Source organism: Bos indicus x Bos taurus, chromosome 2 (assembly GCF_003369695.1).
Source record: "Bos indicus x Bos taurus breed Angus x Brahman F1 hybrid chromosome 2, Bos_hybrid_MaternalHap_v2.0, whole genome shotgun sequence".
Lineage (NCBI taxonomy): Eukaryota > Metazoa > Chordata > Mammalia > Artiodactyla > Bovidae > Bos > Bos indicus x Bos taurus.
Window position 1 is genome coordinate 110,582,511 of NC_040077.1, and position 16,416 is coordinate 110,598,926.

At 42.8% G+C, this 16,416-nt stretch overlaps 1 protein-coding gene across 1 annotated transcript in view; it reads left to right on the plus strand.

The window, feature by feature from the left end:
* Positions 1 to 16,416, plus strand: part of SGPP2 (sphingosine-1-phosphate phosphatase 2) — a 147,176-nt gene that overhangs the window by 102,521 nt on the left and 28,239 nt on the right. The window contains exon 4 of the mRNA XM_027514575.1: positions 3,162 to 3,251. Within this exon, the coding sequence (XP_027370376.1) occupies positions 3,162 to 3,251 (90 nt within the window). The remainder of the gene's footprint in view (positions 1 to 3,161; positions 3,252 to 16,416) is intronic.

Below are 16,416 nucleotides of genomic sequence, written 5' to 3' on the forward strand. Positions count from 1 at the left end.
GAGCAAGGAGGGGTTTTGCTTCAGGACTTCAGGGCAAAGAGGGGTTTTTCTTCAGGGGTCTTGCCTTTTTTTTTTTTTTCTGAAGGACAATGAAACTTATGAAGTAAAGATGGGGGAACACTTATTGAACAGTGATGATTTCTTTATTAATGAAGTGACCATATGATTTAGTGTCCAAAGCAGGTTATGCCCAAGAGTGAAAGTGGACACCATTGATAATAAGAGTAAAACAAGCATCACCAGGCTGTGTGGTCTACCCCTTCTGGAAGCATTTTCACCCTGAGCTACTTGACCAGATGGCTCTTAAGTCGATGCCTGCATCCTCTGTTTACAAGAGATACGAGGGGCTGATGATCCTAGTAGATGACTCTCCACGGTGGAGATGATTTCACCAAATCCTCAAGCTCGATATCCCAGGGCCCAGGGTGAAATAGAATCTGGGCTCAAATTAGCTCCCAAAGATGCATCTGCCCTTTCTTGGGGCTCAACTATTAGAAATAATCAGTCCACATTTTCTAGAAAGCTTGTCTAAATGACAGGAGATTAATAAGTGTTGAAAATAGAATTTCACTTATTATCTGCTTAAATGCCAGTTGCAGCAAGACCTTTTCAAAGTTATATACTATTGGGAATTTCATGGTGGTCCAGTGGTTAAAACCTTGGTGCCTAGGTGCAATCCCTGATTGGGGAACTAAGATCCCAGAAGCCACCCAGCACAGCTGAAAAATACATAAAAGTTATATTACTACTTTAATGGAGATTTATTTTTCCTATCTGAGAACTTTTGCTCTATTTTGGTGCTTAATTTCAGAAATTGTATCTTTTGCCTGTTGGAAAATTTAGATTTTGCTAACACTAGCAGTCTCCTGTGTAAATGGCAGCATTGCTTCTCCTGCCCTCTTTACACCAAAAACCCAGAGGCATTCCATGTTTCAGGTTGTAGATAACACGGGAGGCTTGTTTTGGGTTTGAGAGAGAACAAGATTAGTGTCAGGTCCTGACCCACCTGGTTTTCTATTTGGGCACCTGGGATTAGACCTCAGTCTCCTAAATGGGAAAGGGACAGGTATAGGATTATATCTGACTGTGTGTTCAGTCATGTCTGACTCTTGTGACCCCATGGACTGTGGCCCACCAGGCTCCTCTGTCCATGGGATTCTGCAGGCAAGAATACTGGAGTGGGTTGCCATTTCCTACTCCAGGGGATCTTCCTGACCCAGGGATGGAAGCTGTATCTCTTGCGTCTCTTACATTGGCAGGCGAATTTTTTACTACTGTTCCACCTGGGAAGCCCCCATACCACTCTTGATCTTAGCCAACTTAAACATCATGCCAGGATTTAAAAAAAAAAGTCTTAGCTCCCCAATACTGTTGGAGTTTATTGGATGCAGACTTCTGAGCTATGTTGTACTGCCCCCATGCCATCTGTCCCAGAAGGACATAGTGCTCCCATCACTGGCCCCATCACTGGGAGCTGTCAGCATCCAGAGAAACCTGTGAACTTGCTTCCCTTAGGAAAAAAGCAACAAGTGGGGCTGACTGCAGGAAAGCAACAACAGTCATTTTTATGCTTATTTCAAGGCCACCTGGATCTTCTTAAAAACTTCTTTACAGCTCATATGATGAAACAATTTTCTTAAGGCCTGAGTTGTTATGGACTTCTTTTTCTATTTGATTTTTAATGATAAATATATTTAGCTAGTTTGGTTGTTTATTCGTGAATAGCCCTAAAAATGGGTTTATTTCTTTAAATACGTATTTAGGCTAATACCCAACCTCTAAATTGTGACTGCATTAGCTTATTCCATTTTTAACACTTTTTCAATTAAAATCAGAGACCCAGTTAACGATAAATCTTCAGAAAAGCAGTACAAACCTATATCACTGTACTCAGATGTTACATTGGAAAGCACATGTTGACTTGGACTCAGAAGATGTGGTTCCTCGTTCAGACTGTGTCACTGCTGACTGTGTTACTGAGGTCAAGTCACTGCACCTCTCTGAGCCTTGGCTTCTGTTGGGAGGATCAAATGGGATTGATGGGCAACCATCTTTGTGCAAAAGTTCAGGACTAACGCAACTTATTATCAAGGTTAAGGGTTTCCTCATTTGTAGACTGGGGCTAACGATAGACTGTACTTCATAAGGTGTGTGAAGAGTGACCGTAAAGTACTTCACATAATATAGACAGTTCTGTATCATCTTAATTCTTAGCACCATGGAAGACCACAGACATTAGTACTTGAAGCAACTGAATTATATCTCTATATCTAGTTCATCAGCATATCTGTGTGTGCCTTATATGACTTATCATTAGCCAGATTCCTCCAACTGTTTTCATTATTCATCCACAAATGTCAAGATTCAGTGAAGTCTAGACTTTTGCCTTGACATATGTACAGATATGCCAGTCTTAGCTTGGCATTGCTGTTCCCAGACTTCCCTATGAAGCCAGTTGTTGCCAAGCTTTATCTTCACAGCACATCTTGGGAAGGTACCTGGTTGGACTTTGTAAAATTATAGTACCGTCCATATACCTTGCCTCTTGGAAATACTGTGTATTTCACAAATTTTAAGTATAGGTAGAAATAGCGATGGCACCCCACTCCAGTACTCTTGCCTGGAGAATCCCATGGATGGAGGAGCCTGGTCGGCTGCAGTCCATGCGGTCGCTAAGAGTCGGACACGACTGAGAGACCTCACTTTCACTTTTCCTTTCATGCATTGGAGAAGGAAATGGCAACCTACTCAAGTGTTCTTGCCTGGAGAATCCCAGGGACGGGGGAGCCTGGTGGGCTGCCGTCTCTGGGGTCGCACAGAGTCGGACACGACTGAAGCAACGCAGCAGCAGCAGAAATAAAAAATCATTTACTCCACTAAAACTTTCAGCACAATAGCTATGGTCAAGTTCCAGTGTGTCTTATTTGCAGGTCAGTATGTTGTGAAGCTTCCTTCCAGAATTACATTCCTAGGCATTTTTTCCTTCTCTTTCCTTAGTTTTCCCATTTTTTTGAGTGATTTTAGATCATCAAACTGCTGGCCTAAGAAATATGAGATTGAGACTAGGAGTTAATGGATCAGAAACCCCTTCCCTTCTACAACATCAAGCTGTGTGTGTCTGAACCTGAACTGATGCCTTGTTTTCTCTTCCTCCCCTGCAGTATCCCTTTGTTTTGGGACTGATGATGGCTGTGGTGTTCTCCACGTTGGTGGGTCTCAGCCGACTTTACACTGGGATGCACACGGTCCTGGTAAGGCTTTGTGGGCGAGGCTTGGGGTGATATCTGAATAGGAGTGTGGCCAGTGTGTTCTTCACACTGTATGTTTATAAAGCTATTTGCATTTCATAAGAAGGCCAGTGAAGGCTATAATTTTATTTCCCATCAGGCAAATGAATTAGGAAATGATTATCTTAAGGCACATGTATAATAGTAGTAATGAATCATTAAGATACTATCAAGTAGGCTGGTCTGGGTTAGACTGGCTAGAACAGCAATGAAGATCCAGGTAATTTGTTTACATGCTGGTTTACTGATGATGAAGCAGGCAGTGCAGAAACATATCCAGGGTCAGGGATGTTGAGTGATGAATGAAGTTCTTCACTTAGGTCCTCACAGAAATGGTTCTGAAATTCAGGGGTCTTAGCTGCCTTTGCAGGGTAGGAGTCCCACCAGGTCAAAAGAGCCCAGCGTCATGGGCTTGCTTCCTTCCATAGGGGTTTGCATTTAAACAGCTGTCTACTTTTTTTTTTTTTTTAACCATATTAGGAATTTTTTTCAGAGCTGCCACAGTTAGCTCAGTTGAAATGACTCAATTCTATTTCCTAGTGTGCCAGCCATCTGCCTAGGAGTTCCAGAGCATAATGCTGGCCATGGCTTACCATGGGCACTATTTATCATGGTAATTGGTGATAGATTTCTTTAAAAAGGACTAGGCCCTTGCTAATTGTGTTACTCTCCACATGAAGCTCAACAATTGGGTTAGCATAAGGCCTCAGAGGGAAAGGCCAGCCTTCACTGGCCTTCTTGTTTCTCCTCTTCTGCCTGACCTTGGTCATCCAGAGGTGGGGGATGGAAGGACAGAAGCCACAGAGGGGAACAGATTTAGGGAGAGGGTTTGTCAAAATGGGCAGAAGCAGAGAATGGGAAGGAAAATAAACCCAGAGTCCAGGAGTTTATGGCTGCATGGGATTCAGAGAGCGGTACCATCATGCTTTCTTCTTTAAAAAAAAAAAAATTTTGATTAATTTTTGCCTGTGTTCAGTCTTTGTTGCTGCACATGGGATTTCTCTAGTGGCAATGAGCAGGTGGGGGGCTACTCTCGTTGCAGAGCACAGGCTCTAAGGCACAAGGTTCAATAGTTGTGGCACACAGGCTTAGTTGCTCTGCGGCAGGTGGGATCTTCCTGGACCAGGGATCGAACCCCTGTCTCCTGCATTGGCAGGTGGATTCACAACCACTGGACCACCAGGGAAGCCCCATGCTTTCCTCTCAAAACAAAACAAATTCTAACTCCAAGGAAAGTGGGGACCTGAGTGGAATCAGGGCCGAACCCAGGGTGAGGCCAGGAAGGCAGGAAATCGAAGAGGTGCCAAACAACTCTGGAATCAAGAGAAACGATGCTCAGGCAATACATTAAAAAAAAAAAAATCAAAATCAATGCTGAAATTTTCCATGATGAACAAAACATACCAGTTTGAGATAAACTGCCTGTGTGTGACCTTGCTGACTTTGCACCATGCTGGTCCTGGAGTGCAGCCTAGGATGCAAGGGGTGTGAAAATATGACACAACAGTTAGGGGTCAGGCTGATTATCTACCTACCAAGACAGGTCCCTGCTGTTCCCGTCCCTCCGCACAGTGTGTCGCGTGGCTTCTAAGACTTCAGGGGAAAAGGGGAGGAGTGCATTCTCAATTTGCTACACCACTGCACCTCATCATAAAGGGGTTCTCTCCAAATGCGTCCACAGGCTTGAATATGGAACAAAGCAGAACTCTCTTGGGTGTTTGAGTATTTCTTTTATCCGGGGCAACTTTTTAATTTCCATAGGTTTTATTAAAAAGTGATCTTAGGAACTCAGGTTAAAATTAAACCCAAAGTAAACAGGAGACTGTGGGGCTGCAGACATGAATAGAGGGTACAGAAAACCCTGGATTCAATAAGAATCCAGCTACATGTCTATCTTTAGGTCTGAAAGTAGGTTGGGGGGTGGAGAAGCACAAATCTGCGGGGAAGATCGTTAAGGCCTCTCTTTGAGATGCGAGGAATGGGTCCCCCCACCCATTTCAGAAAATCTGTCCCAGGAGAAATTAGAACAAGGGGTATATGTGTGTGTGTGTGCTCAAGTCGCTCAGTCATGTCTAACACTTTGCGTAGTCACAACTATTCCTCCCACCCCCATTCTGCACCACCATTGGAGTCCAGGGACATCCTTCACTTGAATAGTTTTGTCTCCTAAAGTTCAGAGATCCTGGGCTTCTCTGTCAGTCCAGTGGTTAAGACTCCATGCTGCCAATGCAGGGGACGTGGGATCCATCTCTGTCTGGAAAACTAAGATCCCATGTGCTACACAATGGGCCAAAAAATAAGAGACTTGAGACCCTGACTCAGGCCCAGATCCAAGTCAGGCTCCAGGGCTAGAGGCATGATCCAGGCATGAACACACACACTCAGTCGTGTCCAGCTCTTTTGCCACCACGTAGACTTTAGCCCACCAGCCTCCTCTGTCCACGAGATTCTCCAGGCAAGAATACTAGAGTGGGTTGCCATTCCCTTCTCCAGGGGATCTTCCCGACCCAGGTATGGAACCCAAGTCTACTACCTTACAGATGGATTCTTTACCACTGAGCCACCTAGGAAGCCCATGGCCCAGGGTAGGATGATACATAATTTCTCTTAGCAAAAACAGATGTTTTTAATAGAAAGATGGAGTTGAATTATGGATTTACTGTCTTCTCTATTTAGCAGCAACTTAGTAAGCTTCTTGGCTCCGATGGTAAAGGGTCTGCCTGCAATGCGGGAGACCCGGGTTCAATCCTTGGATTGAGAAGATCCCCTGGAGAAGGAAATGACAACCCACTCTAGTATTCTTGCCTGGAAAATCCCATGGACAGAGGAGTCTGGCAGACGATAGTCCATGGGGTTGCAAAGAGTCCAACATGACTTAGTGACTAACACTAGTAAGCTTCTGCAGGCTACAGGCTTGGAGCTAGATCTGGAAAATAGTGGGGTAAATAAAACCTACGCCACCCTCCAAGTGTCTAAGTCTGTTGATGGAGTCAAACATATGAGATTCTGATTACTGGCTCTGCTGCTGCTGCTGCTGCTAAGTCGCTTCAGTTGTGTCCGACTCTGTGCGACCCCAGAGATGGCAGCCCACCAGGATCCTCTGTCCATGTGATTTTCCAGGCAAGAACACTGGAGTGGGGTTCCATTGCCTTCTCCGTTACTGGCTCTAATGAGTGTTATAATTAGCTCAGAACAGCTATATCAGGCCAGGCCACCTAGGTGGCATGCCTCCCTCCTGGACCCCTCACATTCTCCAGGAACAGCCACAGACTAGTGGTTCTCAACCTTGGCTACACATTCAAATCCCATGGAAAACTTTTCAAAAACATTTGGACACCCAGATTTACAGCAGCAGCATTATTTACAGTAGCCAGAAGGTGAAAGCCACCCACATGTCCACTGACGGACGAATGGATAAATAATCTGTGGTTCATACGTACAATGGAATATTATTCAGCCTTGAAAAGGAAAGAAATTCTGACACATGCTACAGCATGGAAGAAACTTGAAGACATCATGCTAAGTGAAACAAACCAGTCACCAAAGAGAAATACAATATGATTGTGCATATATGATGTCCTTAGAGTCGAATTCAGAAAGTCAGAAAGTAAAGTCATGTCCAACTCTTTGTGAATCCATGAACTATAGCCTGCCAGGCTCCTCTGTCCATGGAACTTTCCAGGTAAGAATACTGAAGTGGGTTGCCATGCCCTTCCTGACCCAGTGATCGAACCTGGCTGTCTTATATCTCCTGCATTGGCAGGCAGGTTCTTTATCGCTAGTGCCACCTGGGATTCCCACAGAACGTAAAGGTAAAGGTGGTCGCCAGAGCATGAAGGATGAGAGGAAGAATGGGGAGTTATTGTTAATGGGGTACAGAGTTTTAGTTTAGGGTGATGAAAAAGTTCTGCAGGTGGATAGCAGTGATGGTTGGGCAACAATGTAAATGTTCTTAATACCACTGAACTGTATGCTTTGAAATGGTTAAGATGACAAATTTTATGTTGTGTGTGTGTGTGTGTGTGTGTGTTTAACCATAGTGAAAGATACAGTCCTATGCATTGGTGTTTTTTCAAAGCTCCTTGGTTGGTCTTAATGTGCAGCCAGGGTTGAGAGCCATTGACGAGACTGTCCTTTAGAACTGGGCATGGACACAAGCCTGAACAAAAGAGGGAGGTGGGAACAGTGCTGCATAGGCACTGACTGTGTCCCCCGCCTGAATGGCTCTAATCACACCCGGCTTGGAGGTTCACAGCACACAGGTCATCCAGGAGGCTGCCAGCCTCCTATAAATGGCTCTCCTCCGCTCGTAGTGACTTAAGCGGGCAGGAAGTCCAAAAACAATGTGATAATATGTATTCATACAGCTGAATCACTTTGCTGTAGAGCAGAAACTAACACAGCATTGTAAAGCAACTCTACTCCAATAAAAATTAATTTCAGAAAATTTGGTGACATTACACGGGAAACTTTCTGTCCTTCCCCTTGTAATAGTGTTTTATAGATAGTAGCTTCTGAGTAGACTGGGAACAGTGTATTTTGAGCGATGGCAAGGAATCCATAAAACTATTTTTTGGTGACCAAAGACTGATTTTTTCCTGCTAAAACTACTATTTAAGCTTTGTTTCTTGATGCTTTGTCAAGTGTCTATATGTCCTCTTTTGGTGTCATATCTTTTTGCCTTTTCATACTGTTCATGGGATTCTCAAGGTAAGACTACTGAAGTGGTTTGCCATTCCCTACCACTGGAGTGGTACTCCAGTAGACCACATTTCGTCAGAACCCTCCACCATGACGCATCCGTCTTGGGTGGCCCTACATGGCATGGCTCATAGTTTCATTGAGTTAGACTCACTGGAAAAGACCCTGATGCTGGGAAAGATTGAAGGCAGAAGGAGAAGGGGATGACAGAGGATGAGATGGTTGGATAGCATCACTGACTTGATGGACATGAGTTTGAGCAAGCTCCAGGAGTTGGTGATGGACAGGGAAGCCTGGTGTGCTGCAGTCCATGGGATCATAAAGAGTCAGACACGACTGAGTGACTGAACTGAACTACATGTCAAGTGCAATAATTGAAACTGTTGATGATTAAAAATAATTTAACATACCTTTAAAAAAAAGGTTCTCCATGCATCAAGGGGAGGAATAGTTCATGGAGCACAGTCACTTGCTTCTCTTGCCCATTAAGACATCCTTCCCGTCAGAGATGAGTGGTCTGCTGTTACGTCAAGGCTTCTGGACGGGCTCAGCTGACTCTTGGGCAAGCCCAAGTGAAGCATGGGGAGGCACTGAACCCACACGTGTTGCCATCTAGCCAGACCAGCTGTGGCATCGCTTCCTTCTGCCAGGATGCCTGAGTAAGAAACTAGAGCACCACCCTCACTCCTCACACCCACCAGTCAGGTAGTCACCAAGTCAAATTAGTTCTGACTCTTAAAGATGGCATAGAGCTGTCCTTACACCACTGCCTGGATACTCTTTCCAAATGTGATGATGTCCTTCCATGCATGGAGACATTTCTAAAGCTCCTACTTAATGTGAAGAATGACACAGGTAGTCCCCAAAGGGGGCTTTGGGCAACTGACCTTTGAGAGAAGGCAGCACTATCTATGGGCTTCCCTCATGGCTCAGATGGTAGAGAATCCCTCTGCAATGCAGGAGACCCAGATTCAATCCTTGGATTGGAAAGGTCCCCGGAGAAGGGAATGGCAACCCACTCCAGCATTCTTGCCTAGAGAATCCCCTAGACAGATATATGCAGAGTCAGACACAACTAAGCAACTAACACTTACTTACTAAAACTATTTATGGCAAAACATGGAAATAAAACACAGGGGCCCTGGTGACATTCTTGTCCCACACCTGGGGACCTCTAAGCTGGCTGTTCTTTTTCGCCCAAGCTGATTTTTATTAAAATCTTACATTTCCCATAGTAAGATGTATCCTCAGCAATGGTTTACAGAAATAATTTTTTAGTGTATAATTTCATGTTCTCTTGGTTTAGAAAGTAAATCAGTTACAGCCAGCTGAAGGGGCAGGGGAGAGGGTAGAATATTTTGGAAAGATGGGGTAGCCCGTGGAATCCAACACAGATGGGACTGAACAACCAAGCCTCACATGTGTCTTCCTCTTCCTGTAGAGTGCCTCTGTGCACAGAACCCAGCTCCCAACAGCTTCTCTCTCAGATCCAGGCCTTCACTTGAAGAGATGAAACTGATTGAACTGGGCATTACCTTGGGACTTGGGAACCTGGCCAGGGGAACAGATTCAAAGCAGGAACAAAGCAGAAAGAGGGCCCCAAAAGCCACCCCTGTGGGCTGCAAAGACAGTCCCCAAAGAGCAAGAACTGGAAAAACAACCAGTAAGTTGACCATAATTGAGAATGCCCAAACTTAAGTGGTCACCATGTGCATGAGGCAGGATGCCTTGAATACAAATAGAAACCAACTCAAACTTGTATAAGCTTGAAGGGAAATGGTTTTTATAACCACAGCGTATAACATAGGAAGGGCAGAGGTGCAGGTGGCCACTAGGAGAGTGGGGCCCAGGGGATAGATCTTTACTGGATCTTCACTTTACCTCCCTTTTCCCCAAAGTCATCTCTGTATGTTTTCCACATGGTAGATCCATCCTTTTGGGTTGCCTTCCCTCTAAGTCTAGACTCGGGGCTTAAACTCTTTCTGTTTTACTCCTGAAAGGACTGCAGTGGGAAGACTTTCAGAAAAAGTGTCTAATTGGCCTAGCCTGGATTATTAGCCTTTTGCTGCACCAAACACTGTCCAAGGGGATGCAAGGGGGTGTGACTGGACGAGTGGGTCAGGAGTCCGCCTGTGTGAGCAAGGACTGTGACTGGTAGTGATGAGTAGAGTTAGCATGTCAGAGGAACCTTTCTCTGGAGTCTGTTGCCAGAAGATGAAAACAGGCAAAGCACCAGTGGTGTACTTTGTACGTTGACATCATTGCATTTTCCTACTGTTTCAGACTCAAAAACTGGGATGTTGTATTTGTGGGGAAAGGATGAGAGAAATTCAGGAAGGCTGATTGTTCTATGTTTGTAATGCCTGAAATTAATCAACTTACACAGAATGGATTTTAGGTCTTTTAACTGATAACACAATCACCCCCCAATACATTAACAGTAAAATTAGAGTTTTGTTGTTGTTAGGTTAGTGAATAATTGTTCCATTATTTTGAACTTGGATTTGCTGAAAGTCTGCTCTATTTTATTGTCTCTAAACTGCTTGATCTGTGAATAATTATATAGATATTAGGTTTTGTTTTCTTACTCATTTATTTTTCCCCTAAATATTGCTTTAGTTTTGGTTGGAGTTGGAGGATGTTGAAACAGTTTCTCAAATATTAAATTATCTGCAGACCATACAAAACTATGTTCTGGCTTTGGACTAGAGCATTTTGGGTGTGTTTTTTCAAGGTCTTTGAAATTAAAAAAAAAAAAAAAAGACTTCAAACTGCCTTACTTAATATAGAGAAAAAAGCTAATTGTAATATAAATTATACCCTACAAAGCTCTATTTTGTTGGATGAGTTAGTTACTGAGATAAAAAGGGAGTTTGGTTACATTTCTATGCATCAGTTACTACGTTATTATGTGCATTGTTTTCTCTTTACCTTGGAGAGAAATATTTGTATGCTTTCATTAAAATAGAGGATTATTTCTGGTTTCAGAAGTATTAAGTACAGTAAAACCCTCATCTCTTGTTTTTAAAGTTGTTGTATATATGTGTATGTTTAAGACAAAATAGTTATTATTCAGTCTACTGCAGGAAGAGTTTAGACAGCCATTTGTTAGGATAATGTGAAAGGAAATGAAAGTATTTTATGTTTCTGTATTAAATGAGCCAAAATTAGGACTTTGCACAATTTCCAGCAAGAACTGCTCTTGATACATATTCCTAACAAGAAACATAGGGAAATTAATTTTTTACCTGCTTTCTCAGTGCTGTCTAAAAGGCCACTGTTGGGTCAGCTTTTCCCAGGTATTCCATAAGTGTGAGGTTCATAGATGACTGGAGAGGCCCTAAATCTAGGAGGGAGAACTGGACTGAGCCTTGAGTGAAGCCCACAGCAGATATACAGAGACAGAAGCTGGTCCAAGCACCAGAATCGCATGGAGTTCAGAGGTTCCTCAGGGCAGTGAGCCAGACCCTGAAGGTCAGGTGCAGGCACAGACTGGTCCTGGGCCAGTTGGCCTCAGACCGGAAGCCACTCTATTCTTCCTGCTGCAATGAAAACTGGTTGACCTCTACCTTCTGTGAGCTGGAGCCTCAGAAGCTGCTTCAATAGATTGTGTTGTCAGACGTGCTGAAGAGAAAGTGAAAGTCAGTCACTCAGTCTGACTCTTTGACACCCCATGGACTATACAGTCCATGGAATTCTCCAGGCTGGAATACTGGAGTGGGTTATCTTTCCCTTCTCCAGGGGATCTTCCCAGCACAGGGATCAAACCCAGGTCTCCTGTATTGCAGGCGGATTCTTTACCAGCTGAGCCACAAAGGAAGCCCCGACGTGCTGGAGTATGACAACTGCCCATTAGCCTGACAAGGGGTAGGAGGTCAGGGAACTCTCTGAGGCTAAGGCGGGGCAGCCAAGCCAAACGGACTAGGCCTGCAGCTACAGAGGTGGTCCCCTGAGGCTCGGTGGACAGGAGAGGTGGTGATGAGGAAGCTAGTAGTTTATCTCAGTAAGAAAGACACCAGAGTGTCTGCATATCCCAGACTGCTGAAGAGGGAGCTCGGGTCAGTGCTTAAGGTCTCTTTTGTGTTGAGAATGCATTCATTTTTCTCCAACACATGAAAACCAAGCACATTCAGAGACAGAGCATGGATTCCTGACGTGGTACTACTGTGGCTTGTATTTATGATCCACGCAAGTCCAAGATACCAGTAAAATAAGCTGGAGACTGGCTTCATAGAATCAGTGTATTACAGTCTCCTTGAAAGTGAAGGTTTTCTGTAAGCTTCTAATTGTATGCCCCCCCCCCACTTTTTTTTTTTTTTTTTTAAAGAAAATTAAATTTATTTCTCACACCAGAACCAGAGTGGTCCAGACTGGTGGGTCACCTGAGGATCTGGCTTCTTCCCATCTTGTAATCAGATGCCTCTCAGTGGAAAAAGCACTGTCTTCAATATTTGTTTGTGAAGTCAACTTTTGTAAAATGTGTCAGACCTTCCCATTTTTTTACATGATTTTTTAAAAAAGATTCTTTGACCCTCTGGGGAAATATGTACACAAATTTCTGCCATTATGTTCACTATTGCTATGACATTCCTGGAACTATTGGTATGCACTGGCACTTTATTTTCATTGCATCTCTCTCAGTTATTACTATTTTGTCCTGAAACAAAAGAAAAGGGAGATGAAATGGTTTCCTGTGATTCCTCAACTACCCATTGAAGCTAGAGAACAAAGCTTTATTTATGAACCAAATCCAATCATAGGGGAAAAAAATCAATCTAGTTTCCTAAACTGTTCAACTCCTTCAGAAAGCAGATGAACCCCTTGGAAAAGAAGAATCCGGGACTTCCATGACAGTCTAGCAGTTAAGATTCCATGCTTCCAATGCATGGGGCATAGGTTCAATCTCTGGTTAGGGAACTAAGATCCTACATGCTGAAGACAAAAAATAATGAATTTGAAAAAGAAAAGAAGAATCCTACATATTTAATATCAGTAGTTAAAGCCCACGAAGGCAGAAGCAAATCCAATATGCTAGGGGCAAGGTAACTTTGTCTGCCTCACCTCCGAAGGCTCCTATAGTCTTCATGTTGTCTCAAAAAGCATTTGGAAAAATTAGAAAATATAAGTGAATATTTATATAAACATAAAATATAAAAAGACCTTTCTTGTCATATATTAAATGGAATAATTCATGAAAGATTAGACAAGCTGATTACATACATTTTTTAGAAGCTTCTATATGTAACAAAATGAAAGTCATTGGTAAAAACATAAATGCATTAAGTGATAGACAAAGAATTAATATAAGGAATCAGTGAGTAAAAGCCTAACATAAAAACAGGCAATTCCCAAAAGGAAAATGTACCCAAAATAGAAAGAATAAATTCCACCTGTATTTATAGAGATATTTTTAAAGTCATAAAAGAAACACAGATATTAATAAAAGTGAGATGTCAGTTAAAAATTTTTGCCTGTGAGATTGGTAAAAAAAATTAAAAGATGGCAATTCATGTTGACAAGGGGCTGAGTAATCAGATGTTCTCATGAGGGACCATTTCATGCGATAGGTATCAAAAGCAGTAAAATATATGATGCATACCTTTTGACTTAGGAATTCTTTGAGATTTTTTTTCTATTATTTATTGCCACATAGTTGTTTCACAATGTTCTGTTAGCTTGTAGTGCTTAACAAAATTGAGAATTTACCCTAAAGGACAATTGAACAAATATATATGTTTGAATAAGGTTAAACTAGGGAAACAGGGAAAACAATTCAATGTGTAACAATAAGGAACTGCCAGGTTAAATTAACTATAAATCAAGATATGGAACAATATTCAGATATTTAACGCTATGTAATTAAATATTTATTGATATATAGCAATTTTATTCATAATCTCTGAAAACGAAACAATGCAAATGCCCTTCAACGAGTAAATTGATTAACAGACCTTGGCACGTCCATACAATGGATTGTACTCCACAGTAGTGATAGTGATAGTGAAAGTCACTCAGTCGTGTCGGACTCTTTGCAACCCCATGGACTAAACAGTCCATGGAATTCTCCAGGCTAGACTACCGGAGTGGGTAGCCTTTCCCTTCTCTAGGGGATCGTTTACACTCAGGTCTCCCGCATTGCAGGTGGATTCTTTACCAGCTGAGCCACAAGAGAAGCCCAAGAATACTGGAGTGGGTAGCCTATCCCTTCTCCACCAGATCTTCCCGACTCAGGGATCGAACTGGGGTCTCCTGCATTGCAGGCAGATTCTTTACCAACTGAGCTATCAGGGAAGCCCCATACTCCACAATAATGAGGAGCTAACTGCCGTTTCATGCAATATATTGGATGGTCCCCCCCTTTTTTTTTTATAGGTTTATTGAGGTATTATTGCTCATATTGAACATATGTACATTTAAGGTGTATAATGTAATTAGATATAGATATATATTGCAAAATGGAAATCCCATGAACAGAGGAGCATGGCAGGCTACAGTCCATGGGGTCACAAGAGTCAGACACAACTTAGCAACTAAACCACCAACCACAAAAGAAGTTAGTTAACACCCCTGTCCCCTCACATAATTACCTGTTTTTGTTTTTTGGTAGTGATAAGATTTACCATCTACTCTTTTACAACTTCCAAGCATATAGTACAGTATAATACGATTTGTTAATTATAAACACCAGGCTTTTCATTAGATCCCCAGACCTTGTTCCTCTTATAGTTGGAAGTTTGTACTCTTTGACTAACATCTCTGCATTTCTTCACCGTCCAGCTTTCAGATCAGATCAGTCGCTCAGTCGTGTCTGACTCTTTGCGACCTCATGAATCTCAGCACGCCAGGCCTCCCTGTCCATCACCAACTCCCGGAGTTTACCCAGACTCATGTCCATTGAGTCAGTGATGCCATCCAGCCATCTCATCTTCTGTCGTCCCCTTCTCCTCCTGCCCCCAATCCCTTCCAGCATCACAGTCTTTTCCAATGAGTCAACTCTTCGCATGAGGTGGCCAAAGTACTGGAGTTTCAGCTTTAGCATCATTCCTTCCAAAGAAATCCCAGGGCTGATCTCCTTTAGAATGGACTGGTTGGATCTCCTTGCAGTCCAAGGGACTCTCAAGAGTCTTCTCCAACACCACAGTTCAAAAGCATCAATTCTTCGGTGCTCAGCCTTCTTCACAGTCCAACTCCCCAGTCCATACATGACCGCAGGAAAAACCATAGCCTTGACTAGAAGAACCTTTGTTGTCAAAGTAATGTCTCTGCTTTTGAATATGCTATCTAGGTTGGTCATAACTTTCCTTCCAAAGAGTAAGCGTCTTTTAATTTCATGGCTGCAGTCACCATCTGCAGTGATTTTGGAGCCCAGAAAAATAAAGTCTGACACTGTTTCCACTGTTTCCCCATCTATTTCCCATGAAGTGATGGGACCGGATGCCATGATCTTCGTTTTCTGAATGTTGAGCTTTAAGCCAACTTTTTTACTCTCCACTTTCACCTTCATCAAGAGGCTTTTGAGTTCCTCTTCACTTTCTGCCATAAGGGTGGTGTCATCTGCATATCTGAGGTTACTGATATTTCTCCCGGCAATCTTGATTCCAGCTTGTTTCTTCCAGTCCAGCGTTTCTCATGATGTACTCTGCATATAAGTTAAATAAACATGGTGACAATATACAGCCTTGACGAACTCCTTTTCCTATTTGGAACCAGTCTGTTGTTCCATGTCCTGTTCTAACTGTTGCTTCCTGACCTGCATACAAATTTCTCAAGAGGCAGATCAGGTGTTCTGGTATTCCCATCTCTTTCAGAATTTTCCACAGTTTATTGTGATCCACACAGTCAAAGGCTTTGGCATAGTCAATAAAGCAGAAATAGATGTTTTTCTGGAACTCTCTTCCTTTTTCCATGATCCAGCGGATGTTGGCAATTTGATCTCTGGTTCCTCTGCCTTTTCTAAAACCAGCTTGAACATCAGGAAGTTCACATATTGCTGGAGTCTGGCTTGGAGAATTTTAAGCATTACTTTACTGTCATGTGAGATGAGTGCAATTGTGCTTTAGGCAACCACTATTCTACTGTTTCTATGATTTCAGTTTTTTCAGATTTCATATATAAGTTAGATATCATATACTATTTGTCTGATGTATTTTACTTAGCATAAATGCCTGTAAAGTTTATCCAATCTATTGCAAAAGGCAGGATTTCCTTATTTTTTAATGGCCATAGAGATACAGATAAAGACGGGCTTCCCTCGTTGCTCAGATGGTAAAGAATATGCCTGCATTGCAGGCAGGAGAGCCAGGTTGAATCCCTGGTTTGGGAAGATCCCCTGGAGAAGGGAATGGCAACCCACTCCAGTATTTTAGCCTGGAGAATCTCAGGGGCAGACGAGCCTGGCAGACTATAGTCCATGGGGTCACAAAGAGTG